This window comes from Camelus bactrianus, chromosome 34, assembly GCF_048773025.1.
Source record: "Camelus bactrianus isolate YW-2024 breed Bactrian camel chromosome 34, ASM4877302v1, whole genome shotgun sequence".
In the NCBI taxonomy this organism is placed as follows: Eukaryota; Metazoa; Chordata; class Mammalia; order Artiodactyla; family Camelidae; genus Camelus; species Camelus bactrianus.
The window spans coordinates 11638844-11653693 of record NC_133572.1 but is presented as its reverse complement, the minus strand read 5'-3'; the positions used below and the strand labels follow the sequence as shown (position 1 = coordinate 11653693).

At 38.3% G+C, this 14850-nt stretch overlaps 2 protein-coding genes across 3 annotated transcripts in view; one reads left to right on the top strand and one right to left on the bottom strand.

Moving 5' to 3' along the window:
• The window catches only part of PLCZ1 (phospholipase C zeta 1), a 35955-nt gene extending 35597 nt beyond the window's left edge, over nucleotides 1–358 (top strand). The window contains exon 12 of the mRNA XM_045510382.1: nucleotides 276–358. Coding sequence (XP_045366338.1) covers nucleotides 276–358 — 83 coding nt within the window. The remainder of the gene's footprint in view (nucleotides 1–275) is intronic.
• A 2253-nt stretch (nucleotides 359–2611) lies between these two features.
• The window catches only part of PIK3C2G (phosphatidylinositol-4-phosphate 3-kinase catalytic subunit type 2 gamma), a 266594-nt gene continuing 254355 nt past the window's right edge, over nucleotides 2612–14850 (bottom strand). For both annotated transcript variants that reach the window (XM_010946489.3, XM_045510287.2), the window contains exons 32-33: nucleotides 12777–12902; nucleotides 2612–3612 (exon numbers count right to left, since the gene is read on the bottom strand). In XM_010946489.3, the coding sequence (XP_010944791.2) occupies nucleotides 3460–3612; nucleotides 12777–12902 (279 nt within the window). In that variant the 3' untranslated portion in view covers nucleotides 2612–3459. The remainder of the gene's footprint in view (nucleotides 3613–12776; nucleotides 12903–14850) is intronic.

The following is a 14850-nucleotide window of genomic DNA, read 5'->3' as shown; positions in this document are numbered from 1 at the left end:
TTTCTCAAGCAGAAGGGTGGTGGCTAATTTTGGAGACGCTGGGCTTTGAGGGAGGGGAAGCGTGAGTGGTGTGGTGTTAGGTAGTAGGAAGCCAGAATAGAAGCTTCTCATGTTTTATTTTGGGGGAAAATTAATATCCATGATGGACTATAACGATCTAGGCCTTAGTCTTTATGTGTGCTTGGTAAAGTTACATTATTTCTCAGTGGCACTCTTGGGGCCACTGCTGATTAAGCTGTTTTTATTGTTCTAACTAGGTGTGATTCCCTTTGCAGGTTACCGTCGTGTTCCTCTGTTTTCCAAAATGGGTGAGAGTCTTGAGCCTGCGTCCCTGTTTGTTTACATTTGGTACATCTGATAGCAGTTCTCGTAGTGCCTGACATCCTGTTAGCTACGCATCGCAATAAAACAGCTAAAATGAGTGTCCATATCTTTTTTCTTCTTTTCTGATGTAAACTAAAACAATTATTTACAAAAATGGAAATATTGAGCAAATGCGCTTTTTAACTTTTAACATTTTTAATTGGTAGATTTACAAGCTTTAAAAATATGTCTGATTGTATAAGATATGTTGCCAAATATTGGGCAGTAGAAATGCAATGAGAAATCTTAGGGTTTCAACTTCTAGACACCCATTCCTGCACGTTGGGAAGGAATTAGATTCCCAGGTGCTTGGTGCCTTTTTAAATCCTGGAGAGTAATTAGCCCCTGCACTCTCAGACTGGTTCTCAGATGCACGGGCTTGGGTACCCTGTAATTACACAGACACTTTAATGAGTGCGTGTAATTGTGACTTGCATTCACACTGTGTATCTATCAGACTCCCTATCTATAAAAGAGATCTGCCATGTGGACTTACATGCTTGGATCTCTGAATGAATCTGCAGTGTTTCTGAACCTGTACCAAATGTACACTGAAGACTGTCTCTTGGTCAGAGATGAGGTTCCTGTGCTATTTCATATGCTGGGCGGCTCACCATCAGCAGGACTTCACTTGACTAAACATCACAGGTAGAAGAATATGGTTCAGTATTACCTGTTCTTCAAAAAACCCAGGCATATAAACGGTCATTCTACCCCTTTGTTGCATGGTAGCAAGGTGAAAGCAGGGGGCCCTCATAGGTGTTTGTTGAAATTAAATCTGAATTTATAACTAAAATAAGAAAATTAACTATTATCTGAGATGTTTACTAATGTATTATCTCTTGATGGCCAGAAAAATACAAAAAACCCATCTACCATGTTTTACTAGTATTGTATTATCAGAACCAAATATTTAAAAGAAAAATGCCACTAGGAATTCCAATATCAACCCCATAAGTAGTAAGATGTCCCAGAGGACTCAGTGCATGATCATCCGGTGCCTCCCTCACGGGCTCTCGAGATTTAAGATCAGGGTACAATCTTCCCTGGAGGGACGCCTCTACTTTGCCAGGTTACAGATGGATCTTATTTAAATCATTTATTATTCAGCCTAATAACAGGTGGGATGTTCAGCCCATTAACCCAAGGCTTTATTCTTCTCTAAACTCCTAAGGCCTTTTGAAGATCTGAAACTCCATGAGATTGAAAGACTTTGATCAGGCGAGTTTTGCAAAAGTGTTCATTAATTCTGCAGCAGGAAAAACTTTGATTTCTCATTTATACCCACAAGTTTTGAAATAAGGAAGAAAAAAAAGGATGTGTTTCCTTTTCTCGCTTTTCTTCAGGTACCACTCAAACTCAATTCATTCATTTTGGAGACCAAATCTTTCACTTTTTAATATTCCATACTATGTCAGAAATCCAGTTTTGAAAGGAAACATTAAATTATTTTCTTTCCTGTCCAATAATCTTGCAATGTTTTACAACATCTTTGGTTCTACTGTTATGTGCATTGTTTACGTTACCCTTTACATGTAACTGTAACTATTATTATTATCATTTTCTCACAAGAACCTTTGATACTACCAATGGAAACTGCACAGCCAGGGGATGGTCTCACACTAGAGAAGGTTGGAAATGGTGAGAAGCCAGCTTTGACTCAAGCTTTCTAAGCCCAAATCAACAGTAGGTCCTTTTCCATCACCTTTTCACTGAGACACTCCATGGTTCTTCATTTGTGCCTCTCCCTCATTGCGATGAAGAATCAACTGTGTGTGTTTCTGGTGGTCTTTGGCTGGAGGGCATTCACATGAACCTGGACTCTTCCCTTTGTAACACTCACTACCTTGGAGGGATCAGCGTGGCAGGAAAGTTTCGTTATGTTGTTAATTTTGACCTTTTCTCTTTTTTCCTGCTTCTGGTTGTTTAGGGCCTCAGATAGGAAAGATGAAGAGCACGCTCTCTGCATGCAGACTTACCCTGCCTTGTTTGGGAGATGGTGGCCACGGGGGGCCCCTGATGCTGGTTGCTGAGAAGTGAGGTTGCCCCATTTTGAAAGAAGTGCGCGGAAGCTCCGTGGGGCAGGGGGAGGGTATGGTATGGTACTTTCGAGGGATGCAGACACATGCACCCCAGATCGTGCCTCCAGGGGTTCCACTCAAAACCTTTATCAGATCTCAGGGCTTATTTGGGAGCCAAGGTGGCAAGAAGCTCATGTTGTGGATTAGGATAGAAAACATGGAATCGCTTACTTTTAGTGAACGTTTTATTGAGAGAATTTATGGACTGGATTCCATTTTTCAGGAGTTATTAAAATTCCATATTTTTTGGTAGTGCATAAACATTTGTTGAATGATACATCTTTCAAAGTAACAACCCTCTGGAAATACTTGTACCAGCAAAGTATTCTTATGATGCATTCTGGGTTCTAAGGCCATACAGTTTGAGCCCTCCGTGACAATGCCTCTGGCTGGGTGAGATCCAGTGACCATGAATTGACTGGTGGTGAAGAGGGGGAAAACTACAAAGAAGTTTCTCTCAAAAATTGGATTTAAGAACTTCAGGCATTTATGTTTGGTTTTTCTGATAGAAAAATAATACAGCATTCTCTTGGAGCTTACTAACCCTCAATAATAAGCTTATAAGTGGATATGTAGGTTCATATATTTAATTCAAATTTTAAAAACTCGTTACAGATTTACTTAGGTCTCGAAGTACTTGATGAGATTTACTTATTTGCTTGTCTTTTTTTGGAAAATACATGAAAAGCATTGCATAACTGCAGGCACACAATTAAAATGTGAATGCATGTATGATTTAAAAGACATTAAAATTAAACGTCCTTTTAAAATTTTATGTACTGAATTTTACACAGTCAATTGGAGAAATTGATTTCTAAGAAATCAGTGAAACTTAGAAAACCAAGAAGCACAGTCAGAGAATAAATAACTATAAAAGACTGATTCTGATTTCTCTTTGTGTGTTTAGTACACCATGTTATCTTTGGTAACAAAAATGTCCTGATCTATTGTGATAGAGAGGCCCCAAGGTGAAAAAATACAAGTAGTTAATGAATGCATATGTCCACAGCAATGGTCAAATCATACTGTTTCCTAGTGGATACCATTTTTCTTCATTGAGTGGGACACTAGAGAGTTGGATATTAATTGCTCCTACAAACGTGGTTTTGCTCTTCACGATAAGCATTAAGACATGTCCTTGGAGCTCTGTGACTTCATCATATACAACCTGAAAAGGGATAGAAAATGAAAATATATATCAGATATGCTTAAATGTATCTTAATACTATTGCTTTTAATGAAAATATTTGCATGCTAAATAATATCTGGCACCTTGGAATGGATAGGTTAATGTTACTAGAATCTGTCGCTTCTAACTCTAATCCTGAAGAGCTAAAGGTTCTGCTAACATAGAGAGGTTTAATGACAAAATATTTCTCTAAGAAGCTGAGAATTTACTCTGATTCCATTAGTAATTGTCTATCCCAAATTTAATAAGACTGTAAAATCATTCTCCATGAAGAAATTTAAATACCCATCACCTTTTAACTGTCCTTGAATTTACTGTGCAACACGGGACCTTGAACACTATCTTTCTTTGTTGAAGGCTAATGAGGAAAGCAGACCGATCTCCACGATTTCCTTGTGTTAATTTAATGTAGAGCAACAATATTTCCTTCTACGTGTGAAGAAGTCACTGTACGGTGACTTTAATTTATTTAAAATTGTTTAATTTTTAGTTATGAAAATACATGCTTATTAAATAAAACATGGGGATGAAACAAAAGAGAATAAATGAAAAAGGAAGAATCTGTATTTCTACCATTAGGAGGTAATTACAGTTAACATTTTGATGTACTGTTTGTTTTCTATATATAATCGCTTTTTAAGAATCTGAGCTGTAATTATGCTGTGTGTACAGTTTTATGTCTTGCTCTTTTTCACTTACTAGTCATATAAATATTTTTAAAGAAGAGAGCTGTTGAACTGTATTTTATGATATACAAGATGTAAGTCATAGGCATTACCACCGGGTGCCTGTGGTGGTAAAGAAACTTTAAAAGTGTAGTATTATCCAGAAATTAGTTATCCATCATCAAAGGAGGGGAGAGCTGTGTATAAATCCAACATGGTTGCCATGGAAACTCCTTATAACACATTTACAAAAAGAGTTTCAAAGGATGGCACGAATTTGCTTGCTCTTTATAGCTAAGCTACAAGATAGACGCATTCTCTATATGTGCAAAAACAGAATCAGAGGAAACAAGATGAGAGGGAAGTTTGTTGAGTCCATTGCGAGGCCTGCTCGGTGTGTATGGATGTGGTCGCTGACCCACTGCACCACATCTGCCTACCATTTATGAACCCATTAGCAATGAAATTTCATTCCAGCTCAATCTGTTAGCTGCTCTGAACAATGATTTACTTATCAAGTAAATAATAATTCAATCAAGTGACATGAGATACAATGTAATATGTTTGTCCAGCCTACCCTGCTTCACGAGACAACTCCTGGCTCCCTACTCTTCTAGGCTTTTACTCCCCCATTCCAGACAGGAGATTACCTTTTAAGTTTATTCAAATGTTTATGCTCATTCAAATGATTCCATTGAATTTATTGAGTTCCCCTGGATAGTAAAGGATTTTAAGGTCTGCCTGAAAAATTTCAAAACCCTACCAATGTCATTCATCTTCTTTAATTGCAACAGGATGACCAGTGTGAACTCCGTGAACCACGTTTATCTCAGCCTGAACGCTTGTCTCCCCAGGACTTCGGGGTAAGCTTTTCCTTCTCTCCACAGTGGTTATTCTGAACTGTCTAAACTAGTCTCCGTTTTCCTCCTGACAACACCTCAGCCGATGAACTCATCTCCTATTTTACAGAGAAAATAGATGAAGGGAACCTCAAAGTGTTACTGTGTGTAAAGAAAAATGGAATAACCCTAAGAATTAGGCTTTTGGAAAAGTCTGGCTTAACTCTGTGAATCATATAAATTAGTACTAAAGATGTAAATTTCTAAGAAACGTATCAATGATTTATATTTACAAGAATCTGTTGTCAACTACAGATCTTCCTTGATTTACAATGGGGTTGCATCCTAATGAGCCCATGGTAAACTGAAAATACTGAAAGTCGGAAATGCATTTAATACAAGTAACCTACCAAACGTCGTAGCCTAGCCTTGCCTAGCTTAAATGTGCTCAGAACACTTGTCAGCCTACAGTTGGGTAAAATCGTCTAATACAAAGCCTCTTTTATAATGAAGTGTTGAATGTCTCATGTAATTTATTGAATACTGTACTGAAAGTGAAAAACAGAATGGTTGTCTGGGTACAGAATGGTTGTCAGTGCATTGGCTGTTCACCCTTATGATTGTGGGGCTGGCTGGGAGCTGTGGCTCCCTGCCGCTGCCCAGATCAGGATGGAGCATCCTACTGCGTATCGATAACCTAGGAAAAGATCAAAATTCAAAGTGTGGTTTCTACTGAACACATACTCAAAAAATTGCAGATTGAACCATCATAACTTGGGCACCATCTGTATGTGTTTTCTCATTTGAATATGGTGATCATAATATTTCCCTTTTAGCACTATGGGGAAGAATAAAATGAGATCATGAATATAAGCCTTACTACAAAGCCTGGTACATGGTAAACACTAATAAATGATAGCTGAAAAAATCTATCAAATACACACAAAAAGAACAGTCGTTCCTTGGTATTTTCCCTTAGTTGACAGGAGATAACAGTTGTAGACAAAACTGAGTCTCCTAGGTATTTAGGAAGCCAAAATTCTCTAATAAGTGATGTCAGGGATTAATTGCCTTCCCGGTTAAAATACAAACATTTGAAATCCAAAGTTTATATTACTTTAGGGATTTCTTTTTCCTGTGCTTCATTATGCAAAAGCTATTTTCTTGAAAGTGACTGAAGTTTTATAAACATGCAATCATTGCACATCATAGATGATATATATCTATTTTAATTGCTTTACTGCATCTGTAACGTTAAAAACATAAGCACTTTTTTCTTGCTAGGCAATGAATAATTAGTGGGTAGTGCTAGAGAAGTACACAGATGATTATATTCTTTGAGACTTTTCACCAAATGACTTAATATGTATTCTGTCTTAACAGAAACAGAACCAAAAAATGGACAGCTCTTTTAATTTCACTTCATAATACTTTGTATCCATAGGCGTGTGTCAAGTCTTCACTGCCGTCTGACTAACACTGAATTTGTAGGTTTAAAACTGTCACATAAGTAGAAAAATGTTGTTTAGGGTGATTAGTATCTATTAACATATATAAGCATTCACTGTATGTTATTTGACACCAGGGTCTAGTAAATAATTCTGAAGTGTATTTGAATGATGGCAATGGGAGAAAAACGACGTGGAAACTGAACTGTGCTTCGGGCTGGCGGGACGAGGAGTGGGAGATGGGACGATGAAGGGAAAGTGCAAAGCCAGCAAGACCAGAACTCTAGGGGTGGAGAGAGGGAGGGATTACGCAGGATAGCTTATTGGGGTCAGTACGGGCTTCGGAGTCGGGCAGGTCAGGACTTGAAATCTAGTTACATAACCCTGGCCAAAATATTTACCTCAGGGACTCAGTGTCTTCATTTATAAATAGAGTTGTCCTGTTATGAGTATCAAATGAGAGGACAATATAGTCAACAGGAGCCACTGCTTCCTGAGTGTTCGGCACGCCTCCCCCATGCTGGACCTGCATGGTATTTCCCGGCATGTAAGACACGTAGAACGTTCTCGTTCCACCCTTTCTAAGCTCCCCTTCATTCTATACCTAAGAAAGGAATACAATGTACGGGATACATGGGCTATAGCAGTATAATTCTGCTTTAAAGTAAAATCGGTTTTTCTAATAAGTCATTAAAAAAATGATGGTTTTAACCAGACGCCAAAGGTAGTGGAGTAGAAAGAGCAATGGCATAAACTGCAGGGTCCTGCTCTAGAGCACCAGGAACTATGTTTAATAACTTGTGTTAGCCTATAGTGAAAAGGAATATGAAAACGAATATATATGTATATAACCGAATCCCTGTGCTGTACACCGGAAACTAACACAACATTGTAAGTCGATTATACTTCAATGAAAAAAAAAAAAGTGCAACGGCATCGCAGTCAGAACCCCAGCTCTGCTTCTTAAAGGCAGCTCCCTGAGCCCCCGACGGCCAGCCCTGCACCGTCCTGAGCCCCGTCATGTCGACCGCAGGGGTTTGCACACGACAGGGGTCTTCTGCTGGAAGAGCCTGTTGGGACTCACTCTGGGAAAGGTCAGGTAGAGAAGCTTGGCCCTGTATCAAAGCTTTAGTGTCTGAAGGGTGGATATGAAGGGACACTTGGCAGTGCTCCTAACCCAGCCCCTCTCAGGTCTGGGTATTAGGGCGAGAGAGGAACATGAATACAAATTGAAAGGACTATTTTCATGAAAAGCTCTGTAAGACATTGGTGATGCAACGTGATGTCCCCTTTGTATTCCTCTAAGAGATTTATACAGAACGGGGAGCAGGGGCATTCTCTCCCACTTGCAGAACACTGCACGGACCTGGCAGTTGGAGAAATCCCAGCTGTGCGGAGTGGCTGCTGTACTCGGGCAGCAAAGCGCGGGAGAAGTGAAAAACAAGGCAGGTGACACGTGATGACTTACTGGGCTCCCTAGAAAGCACAGACAGTTGGCCCTCTGTATCCATGGGTTCTGCATCCATGGACTCAGTCAATCATGAATCAGAAAATATTCGGGGGAAAACTTTTTCAGAAAGTTCCAAAAAGCAAAAGTTGAATTTTCTGTGCACTGGCAACTATTTACATAGATTTACATTGTATCAAGTACTGTAAGTAATCTGGAAATGACTTAAAGTATACAAAGGATGTGCATAGGTTATATACAAATACTATGCCATTTTATAGAAGGCACTTGGGCGTCTGTGACCTTTGGTACCCTCCGAGGTCTGGAACCAATCCCCTGTGGACATGGTGGGGTTACGGATGACTCTATAAGGTACTGCCGAGAATGTACAGAAATAATTTAGGGATTTGGCACAGAGATAGGGACCTATACAGCAGCTGAGGGGGAGAGATAGTAAAGCCAGAGTCAAAACAAGTGCACTTTTTTTTGCATTTCTTATAAATAAAGATTCTTGTTGTATTGATACAGACACACAACACAATGGGAGAAAAATTAAAATATTGTAGGTTTTTTTTCTCATGACTTTCTAAATTCAACCAGCTTCCCTGCCAAATTTGTTTACATAATGGTCATTACGGTGAAAATAGTCACTAACCCACGCATTAATTCACATTTCTGCTCATTTGAGTTATGTGTAAATTGGATTTTGCATAGACTACAGCCCATGGACGATTGTTTTTGAAACAATTTTAATGTGTTCAGTGTATAGACAGTGTGTGTCCAAGCTGCGAGTACGGGCTCGTGGAGAAAGCACTGCAGTGATTTCTAATCAATAGGCCATGAATGTATGAGAACTCAGAATTATTGCAAGCCATCAAGAAATTTATGGGCGCAACAAGCATTATAAAATAATCTCCATGCATGTGCATTTATTGCTGTTTTTTATAGTACATATAGCTTGAAATCAATAAAACACAAATTTATTTAAACTCCTGAATTGTTAGTGGCTTTTTACCATTATGTGTTTCCTTAGATTACAAATGCTGAAGTACAGCATGGAATCGGAGAAGCTTATTGGAACTGATGTGGGGGGTCCTGTCCACAGAGAGCACGGAAACTAGTTGACATGTAGTTGGAAGGTGTATATCTCTAGCTGTTGACGTCATGACAAATAATAAGATGTCAAAATATCTTTCCTTGCTAAATTATGTATGTATGAGAATATATACACATGTTTGGTAGTTCTGTGTTTCATACACATAAAGTATCACTTATAAAACTACCCCAAATAATGAATTTGACAAATCTTTTTAGAAGTAGCTAAGTTTCAAAGATACTAAGAAAGATAAGACATTTTCCTTGTCCTCAAGAAGTTTTCAATGTACTAAAAGAAAAAAAAAAAAAAACGTGTAGGACTAAGCATGAGATGGTAAGCGTGGTGTAAGAGGTAAGGAGGAGAGAGTGGTCCAGAGTCTGTATCCGAGATGAGGTTCTGGTTGGCCGAGAAGGGCAGGAGGATGAACGGCTACACGCGCTCATCACAGAGGACACAGGGGTCATTCAGGCAATGACAAGCTGTCTGAAGTGACCAGAGAACATGACAAAGCAGGGGGCAATGGAAGGGCATGAGCAAACAAACGTTCCTGACTCATCTGTGTCAAAGGTGCAAAAGACGTTTAATGTAGAACTGCCTTTTCAAAACACGCTGCTAGACTATTTGGCATTCATAGGCAAAAAAAAAAGTGAACCTCAATTTAAACCTTACATTTTATTCAACAATTAACTCAAAAATTAGATATGAAATGTAAAATTGTAAAACATTTAGAAAAAGTACAGGAGAAGAATCTTTAGGACTTAGTGCTAGGTGAAGTATTCCTAGACTTGACACCAAATATGCAGTCTATAAAGGAAAAAAAATTGAGAAATTGGATTTCATCAAAATTAAAAACTTTTACTCTGTTAAGACCCTGAGAAAAAGATGAAAAGACAAGCTATAGACTTGGAGAAAATATTTGCAAACCACATACCTGACCAAGGGCTAGTATCCATGGTATATAAAGAATCTCAAAAGTCAACAGTAAAAATGCAAACTAATTAGAAAATGAGCAAAGATATGAAGAGACATTTCATCAGAGAGGATATGCAGATGGCAAGTAACCACGTGAAAAGAAATTCAGCATCATGAGTTACTAGATAAATACAAATCAAAACTACAATAAGGTATAATTCTATACCTTTCAAAAGAACTAAAATTAAAAATACTGATAACACCAAATGCTGGCAAAGATGCACATACATTGCAGGTGGTAGTATGAAACAGTATTAAAAAAAAGAGTATGGCAATTTCTTGAAAAACTAAATATGGCACTACCATGTACCCCAGTAATTACATCTTGAGCATTTGCCATAGAGAAATTACAACTTACATTTACACCAAAACCTATACATCAGTGTTCACAGCAGTTTTGTTTGCAATAGCCCTAAGATTAAAAATAACCGCGAGGTTCTGTAATGGGTAAACAGTTAAAGAAACTCTCATACCTCCATGCCATGACTACCACTTAGCAGTGAAAATGAACAGACTATCGATACATTCAGCCACTTGGATGCATCTCTAGGGAATTATGGTGACTGAAAAAAAAGCCAATCTCAAAATGTTACAAATTGTATGATTCCATTTATATCACATTTGAAATGACAAAATTATAGAGCTAGAGAATAGATTAATAGCTTCCAGGGGTTGGGGATGGGGTGCCAGGTGTGGCTATAATAGGGGAGGCACCAGGAATCCTTGTGATGGAACATTCTATCCCGACTGTGGTGGTGGTCGCACAGACCTATACATGTGATACAAATGCATAGAACTAACACACACACACACACACACACACACGAACACACGTACAAGTGATGAAATCTGAATAAGGTCACTGGATTGAACCAACGTCAACTTCCTGGTTGTGATACTGTCAGTAGTCATGCGCAGTGTTACCACTTCAGGAAAGTGGTGAAGGGTGTTTGAATTCTCTGTATATTATTTCTTCCAACTGCTTGTGAATCTACAATTATCTCAAAACAAAACAAACATTTAAAGTATATAAGGATGGTATTGCTCCAAGAGACAACTCAGGAAAATCACTGAGTCAAATTTTAAGGGCTGTGAATGCCATATTTAGGATTTTTGGACATTAGCCAGTAGGCAATGAGGAACATTTGAAAAAAGTCAAATAGGAGAATAATAAATATGAGTAGTTTTTGACACTTAGATAGAAATTTGAATGATTTAATTGAAAAACACAAGATAGGAGGTGGAGAGGAGGCTATTATAACAGCCAAAGTTACAAAGACCTTAAAACAAAGAAGTAGCGACGGGACGGAGAGGAGGTGATGGACTGAAGAGGCAGGTGGATGCACAAGAAGCACTGACCAAACGTGGGGATTAGCTGGACACGTGAGGGCAGGAGAGGGTGATGCCATTAGAAGGTATCTTCTGAAATGGCAAACAGGAGGAAAACCCAGTTTAAAAGTGCCTAGGAGACATCTGGAAAGCGCCCTTTAATAATCAGACAGAAGTATAGGTTAAAAGCTTAGGAGAGAAGCCAGGGTTTGAGGAATAAACTCAGATGCAACCTATATACAGGTGGTAAATGAAAATTTGTCGATCCATAAGATAATTTTGAGTGTATATATCAAGAGAAGATGAGGGTAAATCAGGGAACTCCAGCAGATAAATATTTCCAGACGAATTACAATGAAGGAAAATGAGGGAGTGGTTAGAGAAAATAGAAGGGAATTAAGAAAAGGCAGAATGCAAGAAGCAGAAGGGAGGTGTCAAGAAGGAGGGCACAGCCAACAGCGCTGCTGTCTAACTGTTTGCGAGAGGAGAGCCTCATGGCTCACTGCACCGAGCAATTAGGAGTCTTGATGCCATTTGAATAAAGCAGCATCACTCAAGGTCAGAATCCACACTGCAAAGGATTAAGAGCGAGGAGGACAGTGACGAAGTGAGAGCAGGAAATGTGAGTTAATTTTGCAAAAGTCTGGAGGAGTTAGTGAGGGAAAGAAAATTTGGATGCTTCAGGAAGGCTGAGTTGAGGAGTTTGTCTTGTTTTAAGATTTCTGAGTTGAGGATTCAGGGGATGAGACAGCCTTAAGAAAAGATGAGCAAATAATCAACTGAGCAAGGGTCAGAGGAGATGAGGAAGGATGGAAACAAGAGAATAAATGTAGGGTTTGCCACAGAAAGAATCAGAGGATTGGATGTTCAATCATATAATACAAATGAATTAGAGAGCTGTATATAATATAAATTAACTCTGATTTAATTTGTATTTTGTACTTGCTTTTTTGTTTCAGTTTTTCAAAGGAGATTTTATATGATGGTTAGACCATGATAAAGTTATCAGGTAAGGAAAACCAGGTGAAGAAAAATAAGGTTAGAGAAAGTAAGATAAAATTGGGGATAACGTTTGTAAGCGAAAAGCATGCCATGGACTCTTGGGCTCTTGCTGGAAGCTAACCTCAATTTGAAAATTGATTCATAAGTGCTTTGAAAGCAGTATCTGTAGTTTCCAGTTCCTACAGCATCAGGAACAGTGATCAGCATACAGTGGCTATTTTGGGAAGTGTCTTCCCTTTATGGACTGATGCTGCCAATTACTGCAGATTTTGCATATTTGGTTGCTAAGCTGAAAAATGGTAAGAAAAGTACAAAACAACTGGACGAGAGATGAATCATACTTACAATTTCATTGTAAGTGGGGTCGGTACATTTTGGAACAGATTTTGTTTTCCTCCTACGAACTTCACTGGGATATGGTAAAAGATAAAATTCAGCATGTGCACTGGGCGCCGAGCCATCTGGGAGATGCTGCAGAGGAAAATGGTTATAAATATTAATGTGTGTGGCTATCAAAGAAAACAAATGCACAGCTACTAAATATCTAGACCAAAGGCAGGATCAAGATTTATTATAGTCACTGTTTATCAGAAAAATAAGGGAACAATCAAAAGAAATACATCATTGCTCAAAAATAATCCCAAAATACAGTTTAAAAGAGGAAAATCATCCATCTTGAATGTTGTGTCAGAGAACTACATTTAAAAGCCCATTAAATATAATTTACTTTCATTTTTTATAATGAAAACTAAATTTGCATTTTTGACAGAAATGGTCAAGAGATGAAAATAAGCCATGGGCAGAGACAGGAATTGAGCGCCTCAGGATACTGTACACCACTTGAAAATAAAAAAATTCACGTTTAACACAATAAAATATGATGTAGCATTTCATGATAAGTAAATGTGTATTATATCACATTTAAAAACAGAATTTAATTAAAATCTCAGTTACAACTACAACTTTAATATACTTAGAAGATTTTAAGATAGTTTTAATGATTTTATGGTCTAAATTACACTAAAATATATTGGATAATCCTTTTAAAATTGTGTTCTACGGAGCCCCCAAATTGCCTAGGCTGCTGACTCATGGTTTAATCAATGACACCAACCCCCTCCCTAGTTTGTCCTGACAACCCTTCTGCCCCTCAGCTTCCCCAATCTGGCTTCAGAACGTCTCTCCTTTTCCACTCTTTTCAATACGGATATTTTTATTTCTTAATATGTTATTTGAAGAATGAGTACTCTGTTTTAAAATCTGGAAATCACCATACTTCCAAGAAATGGATTCTATCTTTGGGACCAAATGGAGAGTAAACTGTACTAAAACTGTGAATATCTAGTTTGATAAAATGAGAAATGTTTGTGTAATTTGTATTTAAAGAGGATGATTTAAAAGTCAAAATTGAGGAATTAAATGCTTATCTTGGCGAATACATTTTAACGATTAAATCAGTAATTTTCAACAAATATTTTCATATTCTGAGTCATGGCGACAGTCACATGTGAACACCCAGTGCCACCCCCAATGACACTAGCTTTAATTTTACATCTTTCTGTGGCATTCCAAAAAGCATACTGGAAAGTAAGGAAATGTGATATATATTATTATAGGGCTAACTTTTATTCCATTCTAATTACATGGCAAAGATTATGTCATTAGGAAAATCTGGCTCTTTATTATTATTTACAAATTAGATAGACGATATCTGGACACGCCCACATGTCAAAGTGCTACAACTGTCAAAACAACTGCTGCGTTAGACGGAGCTCAAGGTAGCCTTTGCCTCGAAAACCTCCACCAAGAGGAGGAGATCTGAAATGTATCAGTGGCATAATGGAATCTTCAGTGACACCGAAAAACAGTGCTATTAATATTTGAGAGAGTGGATTTTGTGTGTGTGTGTGTGTGTGTGTGAAGAACTAAGGGAGCAGAGTGTTTCTGCTTTGTGTAATTGTCTTGTCTACCATGGGGCTTGAGGATGCCATACCTATAATCAGTGTATGCTCCATCGTGGTGGTTCTGGAAATGGACTTTCTGGCTGCAGTCTGCGCCCCCACGTTTGCCAGCTGTGTGGCTTTTGGTAGGTATCTGAACTTTTCAGTGGATCAGTTTCCTAACCTGTTAAATGGGGATCAAGGTGATACCTATCTCATAGCATTCAAAAGATTAAATAAAATAAACCACGTGAGTACAGTGCCTGAAATAGAGTAAGAGTGAATAGATGTTTGCTACTATTTTTATTTTCTGTAATTTGAACAAGAATACATTATGCGCACTGATTGGACGAGGTCTCCCTAATGTACTACGACATGTGAGCAGGGTTTCTCAGCCTTGGCACCATTCACATTTGGGGCCAAATAATTCTTTGTTGTAGGGGGCTGTTCTGTGCACTGAGGATGTTTTAACAGCATCA